This window comes from Nipponia nippon, unplaced genomic scaffold (genome assembly GCF_047370975.1).
Source record: "Nipponia nippon isolate SJK-2023a ecotype South Korea unplaced genomic scaffold, ASM4737097v1 scaffold_2, whole genome shotgun sequence".
NCBI classification, from domain to species: domain Eukaryota; kingdom Metazoa; phylum Chordata; class Aves; order Pelecaniformes; family Threskiornithidae; genus Nipponia; species Nipponia nippon.
In genome coordinates, this window is record NW_028262336.1 from 3,681,170 (window position 1) to 3,707,002 (window position 25,833).

Genomic DNA, 25,833 nt, shown 5'->3' on the forward strand with positions numbered 1-25,833 from the left:
GGAAACTCACCTGGCTCATCTTCTGTCTCTAGGAGGCCGTGGGATCCTTGTCTGATCCATCAGAAGGGTTCGCTGCTGTCTCTCCTGGGCTTTCTTCACACGGAAGCTCAGCTAGTTCATGTGCAACCGGGGCAGGGTAAGTGCTGTCAGCTGCACTTGGTCCAGCAGCTGCCCCACTCAAAGCAGCGCTAGCTGTCCCAGCAGGAGGATCTCCCTTTATCTTGCCGGCAGATGTCTCCCGATGTGGTGCCAGATCAGCTACTACCTTCTCTATGCCCCTGTGGATGATCTGATGAGCAGCATAGATGTGTTTTCTTTGGGACTGCCTCACTGTGCATAAAAAGAGGTAAGGCTTTTACTTGGAAATGTACAGCAGTGTTCTCCATAGGGGAGAAGGGAGGGATAGCTTTTAGCCTTCCTGCAGCTGTGGAAAAGCCTATCTCAGGAAAAAAAAATCACGCCCTGCTAACTTTGGCTGGAAGTGTTCTACTGCCACCTAATAGCAGCAACCAACTTTGCATTTCACTTTGAAGACCAGTCCCCACAGTGGGAAGCACAGCCAAAATGTTTTCCTTTCCAGCTTAGGGCATAACTGCCCGGGACATGTTATCAGGCCTTAAAATAACTTCTCCTGAGAATGGCTGTTAATTGCAGCAGGTCTCTGGAAGACTGGAGCTGAAATCTGCCCTCTCCCGTGTTCTGATTTTGCCTGGACCGAGAAACTCTTACTGAGTTCAAAGTAAGACTTGGAGACAGTATAGACACATTAAGTCACCTACCTTATCATCTGCCTTTTGCTACTGCAGGGTTGTTCTTTATTGTGTTCTACAGTTTTCATCCAATCTCATTTGTATATATTTGCAGCCCACCTCTTGGGAAATTATGACCCAAGCCAAATCATTCACCCTACAATTCTCTTTGTTGCTCTTCGCTAGTCTTCGTTCCTTCTTTCTCTCTCCAGACTTATAATACTGGCAAACAATCAAGGGGGTTGAAATACTGCGTGGCTGTAAAGAGGGTGCGGGGAATGTTGCAGGAACGAGCTGTGGCTCTCGTTGTGTCACTTCCGTGCAGAAGTCCAAGCCTTCCCTGTTGCTTTGGTCTGTTTCTGTTGTAAGGCTGAGCTGTGCTTTAACTGTGAACCTGAACCACTGGTGTCTTGCGTGCTGTCATATAGTTCTGCATACCGTCCCGGACTCAGTCGCCCAATGTTACAAACCCACCCTGTTTATGTTTATCCATCTCCCAGGTCCATTTTGTTGACAATGAATGCAACTGGATCTCACTTGCATTCGAAAAGCTGACCTTCACCAGCCAGCTCGCAGTTTCCCAGGGGAGCTTTCTCTACCCAAGGCATTTTGGCTTCAAGCCTGTATGCATGAACTGCATCAACTATACCAGGAATACTCTCCCGGTATTGCTGCAGTCCCTTCCTCCATCCATAGTGAATTCCATCAAAAGAAAGCAGGCTCAAATTGGTGAGTGATTGTCCTTTTAAAAGCAAGTTTTTTCATATCAGCACATTGACTTCTACTTCCATGAGGGAGGGTTCAGAAATGAGGTGCAGAGGGGTTTCAGGATGAGCCAGTATTGGATAATCCCTGCTTTTATGCATAGGAATGTGACAAAAAGAGGAGGGGGGAAAAAAAAAAGAGAAGAAAAGACTAGGTAATCGCAAAATGAGATGTTTAAGAGGAAGCTAAAGTGTAAGCAAAGACTGAACTTGCAGGCCCTCAAATCTTTGTTCTACAAATGGACTTGCTCCTCTGGCAGGCCAGACAACCGTACTTGGATCGCTTCCCACTAGTGTCATGGAAGGTGTATGCTCAAGCGTGTGCCAGGTTGCTAAAACACAGTTTTGTAATGAATAATCATCTGGCTCCTCTATAGGGAAAGCTTTAAAAGCTGCCACAGAAACACAATACACTGATGTGCTCATGAGAGCTAATGCCATTCTTTGATACTATTTCCTGTGGATTTACATGGAATAGTTACTGATTCTGCTTCCTTGAAGTTTCCTCACTGTGCAGGAGGTTTACGGTAGGGCGTGCTCATCAGAGCGTACATTTGGTAGAATTCAGCTACCTCTTAAATGTACAGAGTCCCCTCCGCCCCATGCAGCAATAGCAGAAGAGAGTACGAGCCAGGTCTCTTCCTGACATTTGATGTCTGCTGCCACAAGAATATTGCGGCAAATTTCACCTGATCACGTTTGAAGGAGCTCTTGTATTTTATCACCTGTTGCTCTAGCTCTTCCACCAGCATCCGCTTTAATTTTTGTCTGGGTCTAGCTCTGCTTTCCAGGCAAACCCACTGTAGCTATCACAGATTTTGAAGATTTTTTTTTTTTTTCTTCTGTTGCTTGGGAGTGCTTCTGAGGTGCTTTGTTCATTAGCTGCTGTTGCATTTAAGCCCAGTACATATTTTCTTCCTTGCTGGTACCTCTGTATGTCCAGAATCCTAGGCCATCTCCAGGTCTTCTCTTTCTGTTCTCTTTTCTGAGACAGGCTAACCTGTGTGCGTTAGTGCCTGAGCTGCAGGCTTCATTGACTGGAATTACATCACCTGCTTTGGTAGGCTTGCAGAAGCAGGGCTAAGAAGGGAGCTGATTTAAGCTTAGGCACAATTGCCAGCTGCTGAATAGATACTGTTGTTGTGACAAATACACAAACTAGGAAGAAAAAAATTTTCACAATTCAGAGACCGCAAAATGTGTTTGCAGGGTTTGTGTTCTCATTCACAAAGCAACAGAAAAAGCAATGAATTAAGTGCCTTTGTTCTCAAGTCAGAGAAGTACACTGCGGCAAGGACCACTTCAGGCTCTATTGTGATACAATTGCTTTTCTTAGGCTATAGCCACTTTCTGTGGGTGGCTGGTTTAGTCACGGTCTTCTGAGTGTGCTGGTCAGTGGAAACATCCCAGTTAAGAACATTCATGATACTCAATGTAATACGCAGGTTTCCAGGGCCTTCCCCTCTGTATTTTGACAGATACCATTCCATTTTGGCTAAACAGAAGCATCCTTTACAACTGCAAGATTATCTACTTAAAACATGATGTCACTACAGCCAACCCTAAAATCTTATCTTTGTTTCTAGCTCTCAAGCAATTGGTGGGGGAGGGGGAAGGCGTCAGAAAGCATATAATCGTCCTTCCACATATGGCATATATTTAAGTAATCTGCCTGTTAAAGATTTCTACAGTTTTTAGAAATTGCCATATAATAGACAATTCACAGCCATGCTACTTAGACTGCTCCCAGTTTGTGTTTGGAGGTGCAATGGGCTGCTTCTTTTTGTGTAGTTTTATACACCAAATTTATATCAGGTCTGAATTCAGGCCACCATTTTGAAAAGACTAAATCTCATGAGAAATGGGTGAAAAAGGGTCAGAGGGCTTAACTTTCTACCTGCAGAGTGCAAAAGAGGAATCTCAGAGAACTGAGACAACTCTTGGCACTGCAGCTTTCCTTTCAGTGAGCTAGAGTGAGGAGGGTGAATCAGTTCACAAAGAGAATAAAGTTACTTGTCTCCTTACCTTTTTCTCTGGTAGACATTTTGTCAGCTTCTGGAATCAGAAAATCATAAACCAGCTCTGCTACAATTTCTTCTGACTGTAGGCGAGTTCGGCTACAGAACAGATGCAGAGTGGTATTAGTATTTTAATTTTCTTTCCAGATCACCTCTGCGAACACAATACTCCCTTGTAAATATTCTCACTATTTTCAGGGGAGTTTATTGTCATGGCAGTAATTGTCAGCTGGGTCTCTCTTTACCCTACAAATAGGTGACAGTGTGACTATTCCCCTTCGCACTGCACTGCCAATGTGTTCAATACTGCACTGGAAAGCAATATTTCCAGGGAGGAGATCACCCTAGACTCCTTATCCTCAAAGGTATTTAGGAGCCCAGTTCTCACTGATGACAAACTGAGTCAGACACGCAGACACCTCTGAGGATTTGCGTCTTTGTCAATTTAGTCTTTGGCCCATTGCTTAGTTTGCTAAATTCTTCCCTTTTGTGACTCTGCATTTGGCTGGTCCCCCTGCTCTTTTCCATGCCAGTGTTTGGTGGGTTCCCAATTGGCCCAGGGGCTGCATGCATTATCTACGCTTCATTCTCCCCAAGGATTTCAACATTCTGGTTGTATTCATCTGGTTACAAAATACACAGCTGCTGTACCATAGGAGAGTCACTGTGTCATTGGGATTTTTATGGCTCAATTCCAAAAAAAGAGCACAGAAACTGAACTGGAGGTTTGGCAGGTCCTAAAAAGTATTCACTGCTGGTGCCCCAGCCAAACACAAGACTGTGGTGTTCTCAACAACTTGCTCTACTCAAAGTGCCTTGTCAGGCAGCCATCAGTATGACTGACCCCCATGGAAGCTGGAAGTTTCTTAAAGAACAGCCACCCCAGAATGAAAGGCTGCTGTAGAGCTGTATCTTTTAGCATGTCTTTCAAATGGATTTTCTGTAGTAGTGTAAATAAATGAAAAGACCAGTATGAATGGCTATTGCTTTAGGCAGTTCCCAGATTCACTTAAAGCTCAGTCACAGCATCACATTGGCATGGAGAAGTCTAAAAAGGGTGATTCACAGATCCCACAAGTGATTTGCAAAGGGAATCTGGCACATGCTGTATAGAAATAAGACTCTGATGGATTTATATGTGTGTACCAGGTAGTAACAGTGTGGTTCCCATACAGCAGTCACACTAATGAAGCGATCATGGATAGTATTGCTCTGCCCTTCCCATGTCTTAAGATTATACACGTAACCACAGATGCAGATGGTCAGGCAAGTTCTAAACTGCTGTGAACAGCCTCTAATGTGCCGTTTAATAACGTACCGACTCTCCATTTCGTAAGCAACGTCATTGATTTCTACAGCCATTCTCTGAATCTCTTCCCTGGCTTGTTCTTCAGCTGTGTTCTCCATGCTACTCAGGATAATGTCTTCCAAGTAGGAGTCGATAGTGCTCTGGTGCACTTTCACCACCTGGAACAAAACACTAAGATATTGTTCTTCTGCCTACTGCTGTGCCACAGGCGTGGTGGAAGCAGATTTCCAAAGAAGCAAAACCAACAGATTTTCACCAGACTCTTCATTTCAGGCAGGCCAGCCTGAGATTTGGTTTCAGAGGTGCTTTCTGGGAAGAATAACTTCCGTAAAACTTTATTTTCTAATAATTTTTTCTGAGAACTAATTGAACAGAAACAAGTGCAGGAAAGAACCAGTGGTGGAAGAAAAACTTATCTGCAGATCCAGTTCTGCTGCAGCAGGTTAGTTCTGTGAATGCAATGGCAGTTGCTTCCTCAGTTCTCATGGTCCCCTGAGCAACAGCTGCCAAATAATAATCATCAGTATTGACTTCAGTAAATTAATCAGCTTTCATTCAAGCAAATCCTGAAGGAAAAGGTTCCATCAAGCCAGTCAACGTAACATGGATAAAACCAAGATAAAATTATTGGTTTCCTTATAATGGTTGTAGAGCAGAGATTCTAGAAATGGGTGTTTTCCTTCTGCTAGTCTGAAGGGCATAAGCTTATGGCACTTTGACCCTCCTTGCCTCAGAGATGCAGAAAAGATAAGAAGAGAAGCTAAAATTAAAAGAAAAATAAACATGATGCCAGACTCTCTTGGCATTAACCTCCTCCCACAAAGTTTGAAAATTGTTGGTTTAGTCGATTAGGCTCCCACTCATTCCTTTCAACTGGGAGAAATATGCTTCGTGCAGTCAGGAGCTAGGGAATAGGAATAGGACTATAGAATAGTTATGGAATATGGTAATTCAGGATTTTGGTTTCTGGATTTCAAGGTTATGTTATCCATTATCATTACTTCAAAATAATTTTTGTACCTCTTGTTATTTGTAGTCTACTTTTGGCGGGCAAAATCTTTCCAGAACCTTGCTTAAAGGCATCCTTCCTGGGAGAGCACCTAATAGTTCTGCATGACAGACCAAGTGCTGACAAAACATTATTCCTAAAGATGATCTAGGTACATCTGTTCTCCATAGGTGTTTGTTGTGGAAATGTAGAAACCTACATCCATTCATGATATGCTTAACAGGACTGTCTGTAGGGGTATTCAGATCATCCTTCATTTAATGGACATGACTCTTTTAGGAAGGAATCACCCTCTCTTCACTAAGCCTTCCCCCTCAATTTTAAAACTAGCCATCACCAAAGTCAGCACTGAAGCACCTCCCTTCCATCGGGACCTTCCCACAAAAAGGCAGTTCCTACGAACTGCCCGCAGCCTCACCAGTCTCCCTCTCTTGCCTGTTTGAAAATCTCATCTTCTTCCCGACGCCGCCTCTCTTCCACCTGACGACGCCCGCTCTCCTCTGCTTCCCGCATCCGCCTCTGCCTCTCGGCCAGCATGACAAAGGCGTGGATCTTCCGTTCTTCTTGCAGCCTCACCAGCTCTTTGGACAGGAAATCAAGTATGTTCGCCAGTACCCTTCCTTCTTCCCTGGCCAAGTGCTTTTCCACCAATGACAGCTTTAAAAAAAAAAAAAAAAATGAAAAGAATTGTGTTACAAACCCCAGGAATGTTGTTCAAAGTCCCAGGACTACCACAGGCATGTGAAATGGCTCTGCAACATCCACTCAGACCAGCTGTGGGACAACCCTAGGAGTTTTGCATTCTTCTTGTTTTACATATGCTGGCCTGGATTCTGCATAACGTAACATTCCTGTATATAAACTGTGATGGCATAAAGAGCCTAAAAGATGGCAAAACTTGTCGGGGTGAGAATAGTCCCGATGATACTGTCACACTAGGAGAAGCAGCCCCTATGCTTGTTTGGGTGGGAGGAGATAAAGCACTAGACATGCTGTATTCAGGTATTATGAACTGCTTTTGTGGCTGTGCGTGTAACCAGAATAGGTCTTGAGGCCATCTGCTTGCTACTGGGGAGCACTCCGCTGCCCAGACCAAGAAAGGGGAGGTATAAAAGTGACAATGAAATGACTTCGGCTGCATACCCTCCATCTTTCTGTGCTAAGCTTAGCTAGACCAGAACAGAAAAATAGGATCAAAAGTTGCAAATGAAGCTTCTTTCTAGCATTTGGAAAATAAACCCTCAATCTTTATGAGTAGGAAGCTTGAGTAAAGGTTTAGGAAACTGTGCAATTGTGAGTACAGCCACATTTTTATCCTCTCCTAAGGATGCAAAATGTTTGCTAGAGTTCAAAGCCACCTCAGTGAAATGGTACGTCTTTGGCTGGACATTCATGATGCGACTGAAGTGATTCAACTTGCTGAGATAATACAGCAACCATGAGTCCCTACAAGGACAAGTTACTAACTGCTAACAAATTCAAATCAGCAGTAATTATATTGTGTTTGCAGAAGTGCAAACGAGACCTCAAAATTCCAGGTAATGGAAAATCAGAAAGTCTGTGACGGAGCTGAGACTAGATTCCAAGTGTTCAGTGTTACTGTGCCATTCACTCCTTGTTCCAGGCACATCATGTTTTATGGGTTGGGTACATGTGATTGCACTTCAGAAAGGGACAAGACCTATGGTAAGTTCATTATCTCCAGTATGGACTATGAAGCACAGTCCTTGGCAGGAGGGAATGTCTGGACCTGGCTGGGGTGCTGTGTCTCTGTTGGAATAAACAGGCAATAACAGAATAGACCTGAATGTAAAACTCAAAATGGAACTGAATTATCCCAGACAAGTAGTAACAAATCAGCTTTCTTATACTGCTGTGCCATTTGCTCATGCAGTGTTTCAAAGAAAGTGGGATTGTCAGTGTTGCACACACCGAGAAGTGACAGTGCTTAGCCCATGGGTGTTTTAAGATGGAGGACGGCAATGGAAAAACTGCACCAGTCCACTGGGAGGGATAATATGGTAACATGGAACTGACGTGCTGCTTCCTCTTTATTGCTGCACGTGCTCTGTCTAAAACTGGTGTGAAACGGCGGAAAACAACCCAGGAATACTCCTGTTTTAGACTTTTGTTATATATGAGGTTGGAAATTTTCAACCCCTCATCTTTGACCACTTTATCTGGAGTTTCTGTCCTCTTTCTGCAGGAAGCATTTCTTGAAAAAAGCCTCTTTTACTGAAAGGTCAAAAACCTGAAAAAAACTGTGACCACCAAAAACTAAAGAACTGTGAGTCATCAGTGACTTTCTAAAATAGCCACACACATAGAAAACTCCTGCATATGCAATCCAGAGAGTTTTAAATTTCAAAATGTTTGAAGACCTGAGCCTTGGACCCTGTGCCTTCAGACAGTGAAAAAAAATGCAAGAGTAGAGGAGGCTGACACCAGCAGAGGGGGATAGTGGCTCTCCCAAAAGGAAATTCTGAGATCAGAGGTCAGCATCTTTACCATTTGCTCTCTTTCCTTCTCCATGAATGTCATTATGGTGTCTGAACGGCTTTCTCCTTCACTCTCACCTGGGCTTCCAGAAGAGAAGGAGCATTTCAAGTTCCTAATGCCTAAGGCTTTTATTTTTCTCTTAATTCCTCAGTAGAAGAATTCTGTATTCCTGCATTCCACACCTGGGCTCCCTGTGTATGAGAGAGCATCTGGAAATCATAAACAGTGAAACACAGTCACCCGGTTCAATTTTTACTGGGATCTGAGGAGAAATTTTGTTGCTGCCCACCCAGCAGGAAGCAGTGGTCTGGCTTCACCTCTGCCAGGCCAGCTGGCCAGCGGATGCTGTTATCATCATCTGGAACCTGCAGAATTGCCTCACAGCTCGTCACTGAAAAAACAGGAGAGTAGTAAAAACTATAGGAAAATCTGCAGGAATGTGGGAGATACTGTATATCTGAGATGCAGTGAAGTCTGGACAAAATTTCTTTATGATTTATTTCAGACCAGCATCTGCCATTTGATTCACTTTGCTCTGGAAGGCTGTGGCCCTGCAAGGAAATGGGATGGGAATTTGCATCCCCAGCTCTCACTAGATTCTTGGCAGAAGATGGAGCACAAAATTTCTCTGCTCTCCATAACAGTGGCAAATACAACAATGTGACACCATTGCTAAGGTCCTAGAAGTCTCGAGCCCAGCAAAATTTACAAAGTAAGTCCGCTTTGGCTTCTTTTGTGGTATTTTATGCTGAGGAGGAACCTGAGAGTGTGCCAAGCTAGAAAAGGAACGGGGAAATGACAGAGCAGGAACACATATTCAGTAAAACATCTGACAGATGTGAGTGACAAGCGTGGACTGTGATGCCAGGTCACAGCACCAGTCAAATGGATTGAAATATGGGAAAACTGAGGTTTGTCTGACAGTGCAGTTTGTTCAAAGCCCTGTAAATATAAATAAGTGCTCTGCCTGCAAACAAAGCAAGCGCAGCCTGGGTAGCAGCTGTGGTCAGGGCGCCTCAGTCTGTTTCTGAGATTCCCCAGAGCCCCCACAGCAGTGAGAGAGCAATTCTAGCCCTTCAGGCATTCAATGCTTGGCCTGTGCTAGGAAAGCATTTTTGTTACTTGGGGTGCTTTCTGTGCTGTGGATAATAGAAAACATGAAGAAATTAAATGCGAGAGTGTTGGTGGTACTGCAGGCACAGAATGCCTGGTCAGGACAGTGTTGTGAATCAGCGTTGCACTCTATGCAGGCAAACCTTGTGCATTTGCAAGTCATGCTGTTGCTGTAGAGCCAGTGTCATTTGCTCCTCTGCCTTCAAAAGCAGCTGTCCGTCCTCCTGGAGCGCATGAGTGGTGCGCAGCTCTTGGATCAGTTCCAGCCGCTTCTCCTTCCCTTCAAACATCTTTAAAATAAAATTAAACAACCCAGCATATTAAATGGAGAATATAGATCAACATGTTTTGCCAGCAGGGCGTACCCTTTTTCTCCAAGCTGCAAGGTCAGCTGTTTCCAAGACCTAGTTCTCTGTAACAAATTTGTGGCAGCATTTAGGCAAACACTACAGCTTTCAGATAAATCTTGCCTAAACCCTCCTGCATAGAAGATGAAAGTTAAGACCTTCTGCTGCGGAGTATAGATGATTTCTTGCTAATTTATTATAAAATTTTTTTTTTTTTAATTCTGTTTGGCTTCACCCAGAACTCAAACCACTGGAATGTGGAACCAGCAACACCAATGTCAAGTGAAATGGGCAATAGCCTTCTCGATATCCTGTTATATCAGCCTCAATGTCAAAGCTTCCCAGTGTGAGCATTGCCCCTTTTCCTCAGTCCAGGGTTAGATGTCTCCTGTTTCAACATCTACTCTTGTCTGACCTTCATTTTGAGGGAGTCCAGCAACAGCTCAAAGCAATAAATTGGTGGGGATGTTGTTGGAACTGCTGCTGTCCCTGTTATGGGGTTATGTGGCCCAGCCCTTCCCCATCACTTTCTTATTTTCATTCCCCCTCTCTTCCAGCAGGACTTACAACAACAACAAAACATCACTCAACCCTGCTCATGTTATTCTCCAACTGAGTCATGTATTTCTGATCCAGTAGTAGCTGGAAGGAGATTCCTAAAATGATGGGATATTTCATGATGTGAAAGTCAACAGTCCTGCAATGACATCAAACATCCTTCTCGTAGATCACCACAGAACTGGAGAAGACTTGGGAAGTCCATATTCCACCTCAAGCCACTTTCACAGTATTGCATTGTTTGCTAAAGCTCAGGTCGGGGTCCCACATGGGAACACATCACAAACATTAAATAGTGCAAGAGAGAATATCAATTATATTCTCAGCAGGCATGAAAACAAACCTCCTGGACGGGTCTGATCAAAAGTTATAGACTTGCTTAATATAAAGCCCACAAGGCATGGCTACTCAATTTTTACCTACACCCACTTCTGCTCCACTGAAAGCAGAATGATGGGTCCTGCGCTTGCTGGAAATCATGGTGGTGTGCTTCGGTTGCTCCTCGTCTAAGGTTCAGCTTACCGTCACAGGGAACTGGAAGGATAGTATGAAATACAAGCTGCCCTGCTGGGATGTGGGAGGTTTCTTGTGCCTAGGATCTTGGCATAATCAAGGCAAAATGTACTCATGGTCCAGATCTAGTCTAGAATTTGCCATTTGATTAATTCTGCTATGAAGCATCTAATTAAACAGCTGAGTGTAGGGGATGGCAGGAACAGGGAGACACTCACAGACGTGTAAGAACCTGGAAGTTCCTGTAAGAAATTTGGGCTGGAGAGCAAAGACTTCAGCCCTGAAGGACTCCATATAACATACAGGAGGATATGCTGCAGAAGCCCTATTACCCCTGGTTAGTGCTGTGGAAGAAAGACTGCAAACACGCTTTCAATCATTCCCACCATCCCTCTGAAGAGAGACATAAACAAAGACACAGAATACCATGTTCTGAATAGCCCTGCCGCGGAGCACCTTCTGCAGACAGATCACTGCCAGTTCTGTTTCCTCTTCCTCCTGCCGAAATACAACAAATATCCACACAATAATGAGTTATTCTTTGGAGACTGAGATTTCTACAGATTATCCATCTAGCTATCAAAAAGTCTAACTCATACCCCGCTTTTTCTCAGTTGTTTCTGAACACCATTCTTCTAATTTCTAGGGAAAGGACGGTGAGTCAGAATAGCACGTACTTCGATGGTTTACAAGAGATGGGGGAGAAAGGCTGTATAATTAGATTCTATTTGAGATTTTAGAGGGTCTTTAGAGACGAGTATTTAATGATAAGGAGATGCTGATGGAGAAAATTACTGTATGCATTAGAAGTACTATTTGTAGCTTGACTGAATCTGAGTTTGTAAAGTGAGCGTCAGCTACATTAATTTAACAGGTCAAGACACTAAGGGGATAGAATTATTATTGAAGGAGATGCAAGAGAGCTGTTTTAACCATAAATAAAGGGATTAAATTAAAAGGGAACATATACAATTTTTCTTTTGATATTTATTCCAGTGGTGACCTTTATCAGAGTAACTCAGTAAATTTAAGACTCAGAAAGTGATAGTTTGGAAGTAAAATTAATTACATTATATTGTGATTTGTCTCTTTGAGAACTCTACTGGCCGAGCATTGTATGACTGATACCAACTTGGAAGAATGATGGAGCGTAGTGGGAACGTGGGAAAGTGACCATGGGGGGGGAAGCTTATTTTAAATAGAGGAAGCACAGCTGGCAGCATTTTTTCTTGCTGAGGGGTCTTCTAGTCTGGAGTTGACAGTAGCAGAAGGAAGAAGCCCATTGGGTGCCTGGGAAAGATAAAAAGAAATCTAAAAATTGCAAGGAAGTTTTTTTTTTAATAAAGAGCCTATGAGGTCTGCATTGAAATGTGGTATTTTAGAAGTGCCGGAAAAACAGGGAAGAGCGTGGGATGAGAGAAGTGGTGTGGGCTTGAATCTTAGTATCTGTTTTTTCCTAGGTGTTGAAGATTAAGTTTTCCAAAAGCAAAAGGAAGCGTTCCTGCCTTTCCACAGCACCACCCAGGAGGAGCAAAGCAGAACTAGCCAAAGGATGGCCTTATGATTTGGTATGTTCTTTTTCTCTGGAAAGAAGGGTTGAATTTCCAGTCCAATTAGAGAGCTAAACTGTACCCTATCACCTGGCTACAGTGCGAAAGCCCTTCAGGACAGAGTTTTGGAAATGGAGATGGCACATATACTGGACAGGGAAGCCGAACTGCTTGGTTTGATGTAAACTAAGATTTGGTTTAAATTTTTGTGGGATGCATTTTTCTGTACTTCTGTTGTTCAGTGTTGCAAATGATGCCTTAGCAAGGGTAATAATCATCAACTTCTCCATCTGCCTGCTACAGATGAGCAGGAAAGAATGAGGGGAGATGGAAAGCCTATCATGCCCTGCAGGGGAAAAAAAAAAGGAATGAAGGATATAGAAGGATCTAGGAGCAGGCTGAAAACTAGAGGGGGCTGGGAGAAAGTGATAAACCAGTGAAGGAATTCAGAGGCACTCTGTGAGCTTGTTGTGGCTAGTAAGTCCATGAGAAATGACTGGCGGAGAGGAGTTGAGGAGGCCTGCAGTAGTGCCTCCATTCTCTCCGCTTTCTTTTATATCCCTTGTGGTCCATATCACCCGCCTGTCACTCTGGCAGGCTTTCCTTTTGAGATCCTCAACTCCAGTGGGAAGAGGCTGGTGCACTTAGCAGTTGGTACTTGTATCTGTGTATGGCAGGAAGAGAAGCATGAACGACAGAGGAGAGCCTTGCTTTCAGCGCTCCTTGCAGCCAGCTGGTAGGAGAAACCTTACGTGGATTCTGCAAGGCAGGAGAGGTTAGTGCTGCTCTTCAGTGGCTGAAGTGGCCTGATTTTGCAGATGGAGCTTCACTGGAGAGCTCCACTCTTTTATGTGTTCACGTATAAAGATACTTGAAAATAAACCAAATGTTGACAGAATTCACTTAGGTAGAATTCTATTGTATTGGAACTCTTTAAAAAAACCCTATAATCTGTAAACACGTTCAAGAATGACTACAACTGGGGGAATAAATTTTTCTGATTTCTTTCCATGTTACCTGGAAGTACTTAAAAATGTGCTAAACTGGTAAATCTAAATAGTGTAAATCCACCACTGCAATACAATATCTAATACCTAGGAGTTAGTAAAGCTGTGGAAAGCTCTTCCCAAGGAGATATTCTTGTTTCAGTCATCTTAAAATAGACTTTATAAAACATAGGACATCATACTGCACAAAGGAAGACAGCATGGATGATCTAAAAAGACTTTCTCACTTTCATGGTTGTGTGACTCCCTTAATTTCACAAGTTTAAATGGTAATTGTGTCTGATTCTTACTACATCATGAAAATGGTGTTAATAAGCAGACAAAGCAATCCACTGGGGCAGCTACCTCTTAAGTATGTTACTTTAAGAAAGGAAAAGAAGTTGCAGCTCCCCTAAAAGGTTGTTTTTTCCTGCAGCATATCACATCCCCCATGACACATCATTACTGCTATTTCAATCTCTGCAGAAGAATCATTTTCTGTGAACTGGAGCATGCTCATCAAAGACTGCATCCTGCATGATGACAAGAGCTTCACTCCAGCAAATTAATGAAGTGCATGCTCAGTGCTACGCACCCAAAGTCTCACAGACTAGATATAAGGAAGAAATTTTTTACGATGAGGGTGGTGAAACACTGGAACAGGTTGCCCAGAGAGGTGGTAGATGCGCCATCCTTGGAAACATTCAAGGCCAGGCTGGACGGGGCTCTGAGCAACCTGATCTGGTTGTAGGTGTGCCTGCCCATTGCAGGGGGTTGGACTAGGTGACTTTTAAAGGTCCCTTCCATCCCAAAGCATTCTATGACTTCAATGGGACTAAACTTAATTGCTCTGCTGGATTGTGATAGTGTTGTCGGATCAGAAGGTTGGAAGACACTGAATAAGAATAATAATAACAACAACAACAACAACAATATGATTCTGCCTTTTTGTTCCCCAAGAACAAGGGAATAACATGTCTACTAATTTATGTCTTTATAAAATAAAGTTTAGTTAAGGATTTGGCCAACAGATATTGTAAAAGATTTTAAATTCTTCAGCTTCATCTTTATAGAATAGAGACGAGAGTCTTAAGAAATAGTGATGGCTATTTCTAACATGAATACACACAAAAAAGATAAAGCTCACTTCTTTCCTTCTCTGGGAATTCCTTTAACTACCATGTAGGAAACAATCTAGGATCAACAGAGAAAAAAGTGCTAAACCCAGCCCACTTACAATTGATGGTTTTTCCAGGACTGGAGTGGGTGGCCGAGGAACAGGCTTTTCTACTTTTTCAAGGAAACGGAGGGGCTTCTTCGGCTCCTTGACTTTATTCTTCTTCTCCATTAGTGCCTGGAATAGACATACAATTTAATCAGAGGTGGGCTAGATAGAACAACACAATAAGGCCAGTCCTCTAGATGCTGACTGTTGCTGATCACGCTGACTACAGGGAGCTGAAAGTATTTTGCGCTTTGCAGGCTTGTGGCTTCTATTTCTTACTGCACATCAACTGAAAAACTGAATATGGTCAGTAGATGAGGCTGTTGGTTGGTCAGAAGATACTGATGGGAACTTCAAAATCATATGTAAGAAGGAAGTGAGAGTTATTTTACTATATTTACAAGTAAGTTATCAGCAATTGCATAGGGCGAGTCACCTAAAATTAATCTAAAATTGCTATGAACTTCATCTCTAATATAATACATTCTCAAGTAAAAGCATATTTCAGATTTATTTTTTTCATTTTAAAATAGGAATCTCATTGAACCAATTAAACACTGACCCATATGCAAGCAGAGGCAGTTGCGTGTGTTACTTTCCTTACGCAATGACAAAAACGTTAATTATTTTCCTATAAGATAGAGGTAAGATTCTTTCAAAGCATGAAAAATGGATAGGAATATCACAATTTAATTACAGTTTACATATCACTACAAAATAGTTATAACTCTCTGCCTTTAACTATAGGTATAATGCTTGTTACTGCGGGTTAGAAATGTTATGCAGTCAGGAGATTTTATGAAGGGGGTCACTTGAGTGAATTGTCACTGTTCTGTGGCCCTTCCTCAGTGAAATGTCTTTGTCCTGTTACTGTGCAGGGCTGAACCGAATGACCCAGAACCCCTTCCTTGCAAAATGTGTTTTGAAACGCTTCTCTGCTCATCTGCAACTGCCCAGCAGCCCAGGGGCATCCACAGCAACTGTACCAGTGGACTAACGGAGAAAGGGAAACTAACTTGCCTGAGAACTTCCTTCTACCAAGAAAATCCACGAGCCCATTAAGAGTGGGTTTTCTCTTGCTCGCAGCTGTTTGGTGGCAGATGCCAAACCTTGTCAGCCAAAGCAGACTAGGAGTGGAAACGCACCACAGCCTTCACTCTTTCAAGACATTTTCAAACTGTTTAGAGAGCCAAAGTCCTCCCAACTTCCCATCGCAACTTAGAACAAGATATTCAGATAATCATTTCCAACTGCATGGCAATGTTTGCCTCCTGTAGGACATCACACTTCAGCTCGCAAAGAAAAGGGAAGAGAGTATGCACATTTAAAGCTCCTTCAAAATTATAATCCTACTACTGTATGGGTTGGATCTGTAGTCTTTATTACTGAAAGAGCACACATATTCCAGCAAGGAAAAGTGTGCCTTTTTCTTTTCTCGCTCTCTCTCTTTCAAATGTTCAAGTACAGTATTTCACTAGGGAGGGAAACCAAAGAAAAACTTAAGAAAAAAATCCCATGCTGAATTTTTCTCTCCAGTAACAGGAAATTGATGGCACTTGCACGGAATTTAATCGTGAAATTAATGAAGTTTTGAAACTCCAGTGGTCATTGTACAAAACTTTTCTTGCATATTGGATCTGACCTTTCAGGCCAGGATAATTAATTGCTCCAGAAAAGGAGAGAGGTTTCTAGGTGGAGGGGATAAAATGCTTTATTATTGAAAACTTCTGAAATGGACCATGTTAATAACGCAAGAATCAAGGCCTATGAACTGCTTATAAGCCACGTGAAATGGTTATAGCTCAAAAATGCTGAGAGATTTTCTGAACTGTTTCTTGTATTTGATGACCTTAGAGCTCTCTGGCATGAAGATTATAACAGTGCTTGCTATGATTTATAAGGTGTTTTGCATGATGCGGGGCAGGGGGCTGAAAGAAAAAAGCTGCTGTAATTGTGATTCTTTTGAAAACAATGGCTCCTATGCTTATTAGTGCAATGTTGCATTCATGAGAATTTTTCTAATAAAAACCTTAGCCTCCAAAAATATTTCTTGCCAACCAGAATAACAACTTTTAAAGACAGAAAAATCTACAAGCACTTCTGACAAGAGGGAATTCTTATTAGAGTAGATTTGAGAAATACTGCAATTCCCAGAAGTGGTTTTACGTTTTCATGTCAGCACAGTCTAGTGCCTGCTTTGCTATCTTTACTAAGTCAAAAATGCTTACCATTTGCTTTCTCTAATCTGAGGTTTTAAGTTATTTTAAGACTTTAATGTAAGAAAAGAAGAAGAAAATATGTTTTTTGCATTAACTGGTTCTGCCTAATTTAACAAGTTACCATTTTTTGAAATAGGGAGACAAGGGCCCAAGAATCGCTGTAAAATACTTTCTTTAAAAACAAAAAAGTGCTAAATTTCTGAACAACATACTTCAAATGTTACTGCCTACATATCACACCCTAATTTTTCTGAGAGCGACTATGTTACTTCTTTCAGGTAGTAAGTTCAGAGTCATGGTATAATCTGGTTGGATTGGACAGTGAAGGACCACCCAGTTCATCTCCTTTTCATTTTCCTGGAAAATGCAGTGAACACCAAATGGCGCCCATGCTTTTGGCCATACGCTTTAGCTTCTTTGCGAGCTTCTGATAGAAGCAGAACTCTTGACAGGATAGTGGCTTGAGAAACAACTCTCCGTTCACAGAAATCATTCTTTAGATTCCTTCCTTATCTTCTCTGTGATCCTCTCCTTTTCACAAGACACTAGGTATATTTTATTTTCCTGTACAGCACAGGGTATACAGTCGTGTTTCTCTTTCTTCCTTTTTGCCCGCGAATGAAGAAGGTGAGATCATCAAGGACGAACTGACTACCTACTTTGCAGTGCAGCATGGCTGCTGCATCTTGGCTGATCAAGACTGACATAATAGCTCTTAGAGCTTGTCTGAGCATGAGCCAACTAACACTGTGTTGGAGATCTGTTCTTGATGAAATAACTGCTTGAACAGGTTTTCCTATGCTTTGAAGTTGGCAGAGATTTTCTCCAGAGACATTCTTGGCCCCCTACTTCTCCACCTCCTTCCAGCAACCGGATAAAGGAAAACAGACGTGATGAGAGTTGCACTTAATGCTGAGGTGAGAGATTCTTTGTTCTGACATCATCTTGATCCAGCACTTTGAAACTACCTGACACTTCACCCCTCTTGAGCCACCAGAGCATACAGGGTCAGCCTAAAGTCGTGCATTGTTCTGCACTGGGATTTCTTCTAGCAGCTCCTCCGTTCCTCAGTGTATTCAGTTACCTAGTTGCATTTCTTTCCTACAGTAATTAGCTATATCAGTATGCTGTCTCCTTAATGCCCTGGATTTTCACACAAGGCTGTCCATATAATGGCTCACTTACATTCCTTAAAGCACTTTCATCTGCGCTGGCTAGGAACTAGCTTTCCTTGTCCTTTTACAGATCTGGCTTAAGATACAGATCACTGTTTTTACTGTAAATCCTGGGTCACTCCTGTTTCTGCCATGTTCTCTTGTTTTAGAGAATTATTCAAAGAATACTGAGCGTACATAATACTCCTGCAAAAGGTTTCAGGATGCTCCTCAAAAAGTCTGCTTCTAAAATCACTTCTTTTTGGCTTAGTTTCAAGTCTGGAAGAAGCTGCTCTTATTGTCAAGAGGAAACGGATCCTTTTTGTAGTTCCTTGAATAATTGCTTGTCCCTTCTTACAAGCTTTAAGCTTAGGAAAACCCTCAATATGGCAAACCAAGAGGAACATAATGAGGAGGACTAGTCCATCTTGCCACTTGTTTGGCCAGAGAAGCAAGCCTTGGAAACTTCCTTTATTAAAATTAATTACTTCTGAGGCCAAAATCTAGCATTCCTTCTCTATTTGCCACCTCCTTCCACAGATTATCCAGGGAAAATGAAAGAAACTCATTCTAGAGCTAGATCACTGTGTACTCCCTGAATTTTCTAGAGTTCTGCTTTATTTCTAAGATTACGGGAGAAAATTTATCGATTAAGTGTGCTAGGACAGCACTGAAAAGAGGCTTTTGAAGAGAAAACTGGTCTAGCTGCTCAGCTATAGAAATAACGCAAGGCGACACAGTGCCCTTCTGAGATGATCCCTAATTGCCTGCTTTAAACCTCTTCCATAGTGTGTGTGAGGGAGGTTGTTGGCAGGATTGGGACTGCTTATGCCAAGTGGCCAGACAGCTGTCCTCTCAAGCTAAATTCTGTTAAGTACTCTGCACCTCTTCTTGACAGCTCCAGTAGCTTGTGAGGTGGACCTGTCAGAGAGGCCCTGCTAAGCCAGAACATGCTATAGCCACCAAACTTAAGAAGCAAAAGCCGCTGATGGGAGAAGTGACTGGTAACAGCACCACAGAGCTCAAGTGCTAATCAGGGCAGTAATTTCTTGTTGCTCTGAACAGAAAGTTTGTTTAAATCTAACGGTGGCTGAGGCAGGCTGGGTGTTTCACAGTGTCAGTACTTTCTGCTTGTCTGCACCAACCAGTCTGGTGTCTACTTCTGTATATTTAAAAGCAGCAGTTAAATTTTACATAGTGGATTTATCTTTGCCTGCAAAGGAAATGCTTTGTGATTTTAAAAGAATATACATTTTGCCTTTTTGTGGTGGTGAAATGAGTATTAGTTATTTTAGCCCCTCAGTTGGTATAAATCAATATAGACCAAGTGATCTACATTGATTTAAGAAAGCAAATAGGCAGAATTGTCTGCTTTTTTTCTGCATTTCATCTCCCTTTGGCCACCAATTTTTCTTTGAAGAGATTAATTATTGTGTGAGCAGTCAGCATTAGGACATACTTCTCCGTGACTACAGCTTAGACACTCCACTGCAGTATTTCAAACCACGAGAAGTATTTTGAACAAACAGAATACAATTGCTGTAATTGGAATTCAGCTCTGAAAGCTTGGGCTAACATTCTGCTGCCTATGAGAACCGTGTTATGATCCAGATTATACAGAGTCACTTGAATTTTATGCAAAAAGCACCCAAACTCAAACCCCTTCAATAAGGCTGTGTTGTCTTCTCTGAAACCGTAGTGAATTAATGTCCTTAGTTCTTGAACAATCCCTGTAGCACTCAAGATTTTCTTTGAAATTTTTCCTTCTGAATAATAATCAGATGCAATTTTTCATCTTTTACAAGATCCAGTGGAATTTAAATTTGAGATAATAGGATTGATTTTTCAGAACAAGATTTCAATTTAAAATTCATTAGTAGAAAGTTACTGTCTGCATTGAGGGTACTATTAAATTACACTGAAACAAGAAAGCTATACACATAATTGCCAATTATGAAATATTTCTTCACTAAATAAAGCATAAGTGAAAGTTGCCAAGCTTTACAAATGAAATTCAGTATTTTTCAGAGGTACAGCAGCCAGCCAAGAATATGCCTGATTTTAAAAAAAGGTAACCCTCAACATCATCACAAGAAGGGTATTTAAAAGTACATGTAATTTACAAATATTGTGATTGCAGATGCAAATGAGGCACTTCTTTCCTCAGTGGTTAATTGCATATATGGACACCTCATCTGCATGAGCAGTTGTGATAAATTAAGATATGCAAAACACTATTAGCATGTTTGCAAATCAGATGCTGTTGTTAGGGAACAACAGGTATGTGCATCCACCGTTCTGATCCGATCTTATGAGTGGGGTCATTTTAATCATGCTTTGCTGCAGGGGTTTTTACAATTTTTTTAAAACCATACAGAATTTTTAAAATATGAATCCAGATTTGGTTTACTTAATTATTAGTAGTTTGACAGTGTAACGAGCAGGCTTGCCACTTATGCATTATAAAAGCAAGGAAGAAATGAGAATGAGCAAATGGCAGCAGAGAATTTCTAACTGACATAATATGTTCCGATTCAAGTGCCTGATCTGTAGGAAGACAGAAGCAGCTATGCTTGTTTTCTATAGGGTTGGAGCAGGACAGATGTCAGGGAGAGAGAGAGTACTGACAGACTGAGTTCCAGGTCATGCCTACAACAGTCTGAATGTCTGATCCATTCTGTCCTTGAAGTTGTCGTACAGAAAATAGGAATTTAGCACAGGAAATTGGGAGAAAGCTTATACATGTGTCTTTCCGATTGCATTTCTGAGCAGTTCAAATCTAAGCGGAACTGACGTGCTGCTGGATGCAGCTCCATACCTGGTGAACCTGTGCCAGCTCCACCTCTAGCCTTGCTGATCTTTTAATAAAGCCAGTCTTAGTGGTAGTGTACTTAGGTTTCGGTGCTTTAATCTTGACCTGGGTGACAGAATCTGGAAGAGATGCTTCCAGTTCACACAGTCCTAAGAAATACAAACAACAATTAAGTAATGGAGTGGTGGGGAGAGAAATTTGAGTTTTGTTAGTATTTTAAGTAAGTATCTCATACAACCTAAATCTTCCAAAATGCCTTACCTGCAAAGGTGTTAAGATAGAAGTTTTTTACCACATAGCGTTCAGAATGGTTGTCTGGGAAATAGCCAATTCTTGACAAAGGAGCGTATGTTTGTGACGCAAAGTCAGTATACTCTTTGATGATATCTCGTCTCTCCAGCTTCCCCATCACATTCTTCCTCTTAGCTATCAGTTTCCTGAGCACTGAAAAGGAAATACAAATGTGAGAAGGTTCCCCATGCAAATAGTTCTAAAAAAGCCATATCTTTGGAAATTCACAAGAGCTTTTGCTGGTTAATATAAAAACATGACCTGTTTGACCAGAACGAATGCTGGCCACGCATACCTATATTGTGGATGCAACCTGTTTCATCTTGAATAAAGACTGCAACCTTGTGAAAATAGAAATGGCTTGTCTGAGAACGAAGTCTCATACTGCTCTCTCCTTGTCTTTCAAACTTACTCAGTGCACAGTCATGCTGAATCTTTTTTATTTTCTCTTCTTTAGCCTTCTGATGATTTTGCCAGTGGTCATCCAAGCGCTTGGCATCCAGCTCACTCTGATTCTTCTCTCGCCTCCACAGCAGCTTCTTTAAGACTTCCAGTCGAACCTCCTGCAACCTGCAAGGAAAGAAAAGGCCAGGTATGACCTACTGCACTCTGCAGTGTTCTGTGCAGTGCTGTCATCATCAAATCCTACATACCAACTGACTACTTTACACATAGTTCATATTGCATATCTCGTATTTAATTTTTCATTTTAAAAAGTGAGTTTAGCACTGGTGGAAAGTATTGTGGTGGCAGTCTCTTATATTAAATTTAACAAAAATATCCCTTCCCAAAATCAGGGGGGTTTCACAGAAATAAAAGGCTTGTACCCTTCAGCCAATTCCCTACACCTTCTTGTTCCTTCTCTATTCAGCCAATATTTAAAAGAAATAAAGAGTATAATTGAACCCCTACTTTTCTATTTCCTGTTCTCTAAAGGCCCACTCCTTCCTCTCCATATCATCCATCATTTTCCTCCTCTTCGCAATTTGTGAGGCATTGTCCATGGCTGGAAGAGTTGCTTCCCATGCACGTTTTTCCCGGGCACGTTCAATCATCTCCACCTCGGCTAGTCCTGCGGGTAGCCCCCGACCTTACAGGGAGAAGAAGCAGTAGCTCTTTAGAAGAATGGTGAGTCCAGCAAATAACCACCACGAAAAAGTATTAGAGGGCTGGATGGGCACAAGCCCACGTGTTGAACGCAAGCAGAACCGTCAATAGCCAGAAGTAAATACTTCTAAGGCCAGTAAAATTCTACAGTATGAGGAATGGTAGGACCTTCAGTTGCTATAGCTTAGTTGACATTAACACTAGCACTTCATTCCTCTACTGCAGGCTGCAAAGGAGAAAAAACTTTCCAAGAAGACACTTTCTAAGAATGAGCACTTTCTTTGGCACGTCCAGTGTCCATCACTAGTGCAGGTGTGACACTGGGAGATTAAGATCATAGGTGTATTATGGGGCAGCGGTGTTCGTACTGTTTTTTTACTGTTGTCTAACTCAGAACAGCTGAAGAACAGTAGGTAAATGGAAAAACAACTACTAGTTTGTATTTGTAAAGCATGTGTCCTTTTTATATTGAATGATCTCAAAACTCTTTATGAAATGCCCCAGAACAGTGCTATTAAGTTGGTAAATATCATACCTATTTTAGAAATACATAGAATAATGTGCCCCAAAGGAAGATGACAAAGGGCTGCCAAAGCTGGCAACAGACTCGAAACCTGACATTGAAAAAAAAGAACCTCCTGCTAAAGAGGGGACATGATTATTAGAATTTATCTTGATTTCACAACTCACCCCAAGTGAGTGTAGCAAGTGTCAGAAGTTCAGGGATTGAGCCACTGGGAACTACATATTCAGGGGAATAGGGATCCGTCTGGGCTTCACCATCCCTGTAGTCTGTCTGTGTGCCCAGAGTTCGTAACTTGGGACCAAAGACCTTGCTGTCTCTTGTAGGTGAACGGACACAGGGCTCTGTCCTAAAAAGAGATACAAGATGGAAGAACATTTGTCATGTTCATTAAAAAAAAAATAAAAATAAACACAACACTAGGTCAGAGGTAGGATATCCAAATGTGTTTTGTTTTATCTTAACATTGTTCCCATCGATGTTAACTCCATTATCTTTAGTAAAAGCATACTGAGGCTACACTGAGTCCTCTGAAACCTCCCTCCTTAGGTAAGCAGTCGAGAAATCTTCTGGTTTCAGCTCTCACAAGTTATTACATGAAAATCTTCCCTAAGTATCCATTATAAAGCATTGCTTTTAATGGGCACAAAAAGTAACTAATGGCTGAGTGTAAAATGAAGTAGGACTGCTTCAGTTTAGCTTACATGTTTGTCTTTCCAACATTTCCAGAACAAAAATTCAATTCTGATGTAAGCATGTGCAACTTCCATTGACTCTACTAGGAATTGAATCTTCTTATGTCCCCTCAAAATTTGATCCCCACTGAAAACCACACTAAACTACTTCATGGATGCTCTACACCACTGAACAGTATTGCAGCTATCACAGAGGTTGTAATAAAATATCAGAAGATTTTCTAACAATATTGCTGTATTGGAGAATCTTCTTTGCTTCGGTATCTCTTCTAGGATTCAGAGACACTTAGCATTCTGTTTCAGGCCTCATAATCATAACACACTTGAGGCACATGTCCTTTACCCACAAAGCACTACTTAGATACTGCAAGCAAATTCTGAAACAGTCAGTCGCCTGTTTCCTCAGGAATTCTCAGTGGTGAACAAACCCTTACCTCTTCAGTTTTTCCTGTTGGTTCATTATGAAAAATATTGGTCACCAGCTAAATAGTTACCCAACCTTTTTCTGATGAGATATGACCCACTACAACAGTAATGTTCCAGAACTCACTACTTACTTTGCCATTGTGTAAGCAACATTTAGTGGAAGCAGCTTATTAGAAGGGACGAGAGGTCTGAAAAGAGAGAATGCAGATGTAAGACAACAACCATGAGCGTAAAAGGTCATTACAGTTTAGAAAAACTGCATTCTACTAATTTCAGTGGAGTTACACTGATTTTCCACAACTCGGGTTCTGTAGTTGCATGTTTAAGAATTGCGCCTGAATATTAAATAATTCTTTCTTAGCTAAGGAGCAACCGAGAAAGTTTCACCAGTAGGAGCAAGTGTTATTCTTCTGTCAAAGCAGAAAGTGGAATTGCAAAACAAGACAATAATTAAAAAAAGTTAGTTTTGAGTGTGCTCACAACATTTTGTGTTTCACTAATTAGTTTACTTTTTTCGCTTTGAGAGGTTTTTTTTTAATAACTTGAAATCCTGAAATGAATTCCTACAATCAGTTGGTAAGGTAAGCTGGTTTGGAGTTATCTAATTTGATTGTTTTCTTTTTTGCAGTATTTTATGCAGTATTTTGAAAGTGATATGGGCTCAACGACATATTAATAATTCCTTCTTAGGCACTCCTATAGTTTGCATATTGCAGTTCACTATCAATTTCCCTTAGCCTTTGAGCGACTTTAAATCTTAATTTCGTATTGCAGAGGATAACATCATCGTTGTCCTTTTTTTGTTGTTGTTAAAGGAGCCATAAAGAACTTCAATTTATTAAACTTGGCGATTTTTTTTCTATTTAAAGTGGACATATTGGCCAATAGCTGCTGACTACAATAGTGAATGTAATTCAAAGTATATATGACTAAGTTGAGAATGTTTGTATGCCAGCTGTTGGTTCAGATCTGGAGTCCATTGCTGACCTGCAGTGTCATTCTGGAAGGAGCAGAGTAGTCCTGCAGCAGAGGACAGCATTGATGAAAAGTTCACCAAGGATTCCCTTTGCTCCCTTTCTGCTCTAGGCAGGAACTGGGAGTTAAAAGGTTCCTCAAGTCAAGAAGGCGCCTTTCCAGGAGTCTGGAGAACGACAGTGGCTTTGTGAGCATCTTCTTCCTTTGTGTAGGAGGATCTACAGCCCAAAGCTTTCTACAAATAATTATTGAGTACAGAATGCCTGGTACATTTGCTTATACGGTAACTCATTACCTGAAAATTCTGGCATAGTGTGAATTTTAAAAGACCTTGTGATTTAAAATTTGGTTACTATTTAGATTTTCTACAGCAGTGATCAAAGAAGCAACAGAAAAGACAAAAAAAAAAAAGGCTCTGGCATATATTTATGTGCTCTTTAAACTGCACAAAAGCAAGCTTCTGAACTCTGTTTCAAATCAGTTCATTCCTTACCGTGCAAAATATTTGTAGCGATTCCTTCCACTAACTTCAGGATCTTCATACATAATTTGAGGTATTTGAAGAGAAGGTTGAGCTCTAAAAGCCAAAATACAGGATTCCTTACTATCATTTAAGAAGTACATTCAGAGAAGTTCTGACCTTTTTTTTTCTTATGCTTTTTTTTCCCTTTTTTTCCAAAGTCCACAAAATCCCCATACTTATACCAGCAATTATATTTTGCTTTTTTCATACTTATATACATAGCAAGACAGTTTGATACTTTATGTGTATTCCCCACTATGTGTGGGCAAGAAATGGTCATTTGCTGCCTTTAATAAAACTTTCTTATGTGCTTGTCATTAAAAGAATTGGCCACTTGTAAATGCTTGACCTTGTAAAGTAAACTACTTTTATCGAGAGTGGGGGGAACAACCTCATTTCCTTAAGAGTGAAAAACTTTCCATAGCAGAAATTATGTGTAAAGGAGTATGAGGAACAAAGGGGAAGACT

At 41.4% G+C, this 25,833-nt stretch overlaps 1 protein-coding gene and 1 long non-coding RNA gene across 3 annotated transcripts in view; one reads left to right on the forward strand and one right to left on the reverse strand.

Moving 5' to 3' along the window:
* Positions 1 to 25,833, reverse strand: part of CFAP91 (cilia and flagella associated protein 91) — a 31,747-nt gene that overhangs the window by 274 nt on the left and 5,640 nt on the right. Inside the window, exons 4-17 of the mRNA XM_087757208.1 lie at positions 25,336 to 25,419; positions 23,999 to 24,055; positions 22,914 to 23,095; positions 22,029 to 22,206; positions 21,529 to 21,686; positions 21,087 to 21,269; positions 20,832 to 20,974; positions 14,653 to 14,769; positions 11,306 to 11,377; positions 9,605 to 9,751; positions 6,285 to 6,506; positions 4,850 to 4,998; positions 3,539 to 3,630; positions 11 to 330 (exon numbers count right to left, since the gene is read on the reverse strand). Of these exons, the coding sequence (XP_087613334.1) occupies positions 29 to 330; positions 3,539 to 3,630; positions 4,850 to 4,998; positions 6,285 to 6,506; positions 9,605 to 9,751; positions 11,306 to 11,377; positions 14,653 to 14,769; positions 20,832 to 20,974; positions 21,087 to 21,269; positions 21,529 to 21,686; positions 22,029 to 22,206; positions 22,914 to 23,095; positions 23,999 to 24,055; positions 25,336 to 25,419 (2,086 nt within the window). The 3' untranslated portion in view covers positions 11 to 28. The remainder of the gene's footprint in view (positions 1 to 10; positions 331 to 3,538; positions 3,631 to 4,849; positions 4,999 to 6,284; positions 6,507 to 9,604; positions 9,752 to 11,305; positions 11,378 to 14,652; positions 14,770 to 20,831; positions 20,975 to 21,086; positions 21,270 to 21,528; positions 21,687 to 22,028; positions 22,207 to 22,913; positions 23,096 to 23,998; positions 24,056 to 25,335; positions 25,420 to 25,833) is intronic.
* LOC148055615 (uncharacterized) lies at positions 2 to 22,112 on the forward strand. 2 transcript variants are annotated; one of them, XR_015704686.1, is made up of 7 exons: positions 2 to 136; positions 232 to 346; positions 1,250 to 1,478; positions 8,854 to 9,060; positions 12,340 to 12,447; positions 21,574 to 21,708; positions 22,053 to 22,112. It is a non-coding gene; the product is annotated as an uncharacterized LOC148055615 (long non-coding RNA). The 2 variants fall into 2 exon arrangements; XR_015704687.1 differs by lacking the exons at positions 21,574 to 21,708; positions 22,053 to 22,112 and adding an exon at positions 15,519 to 15,703.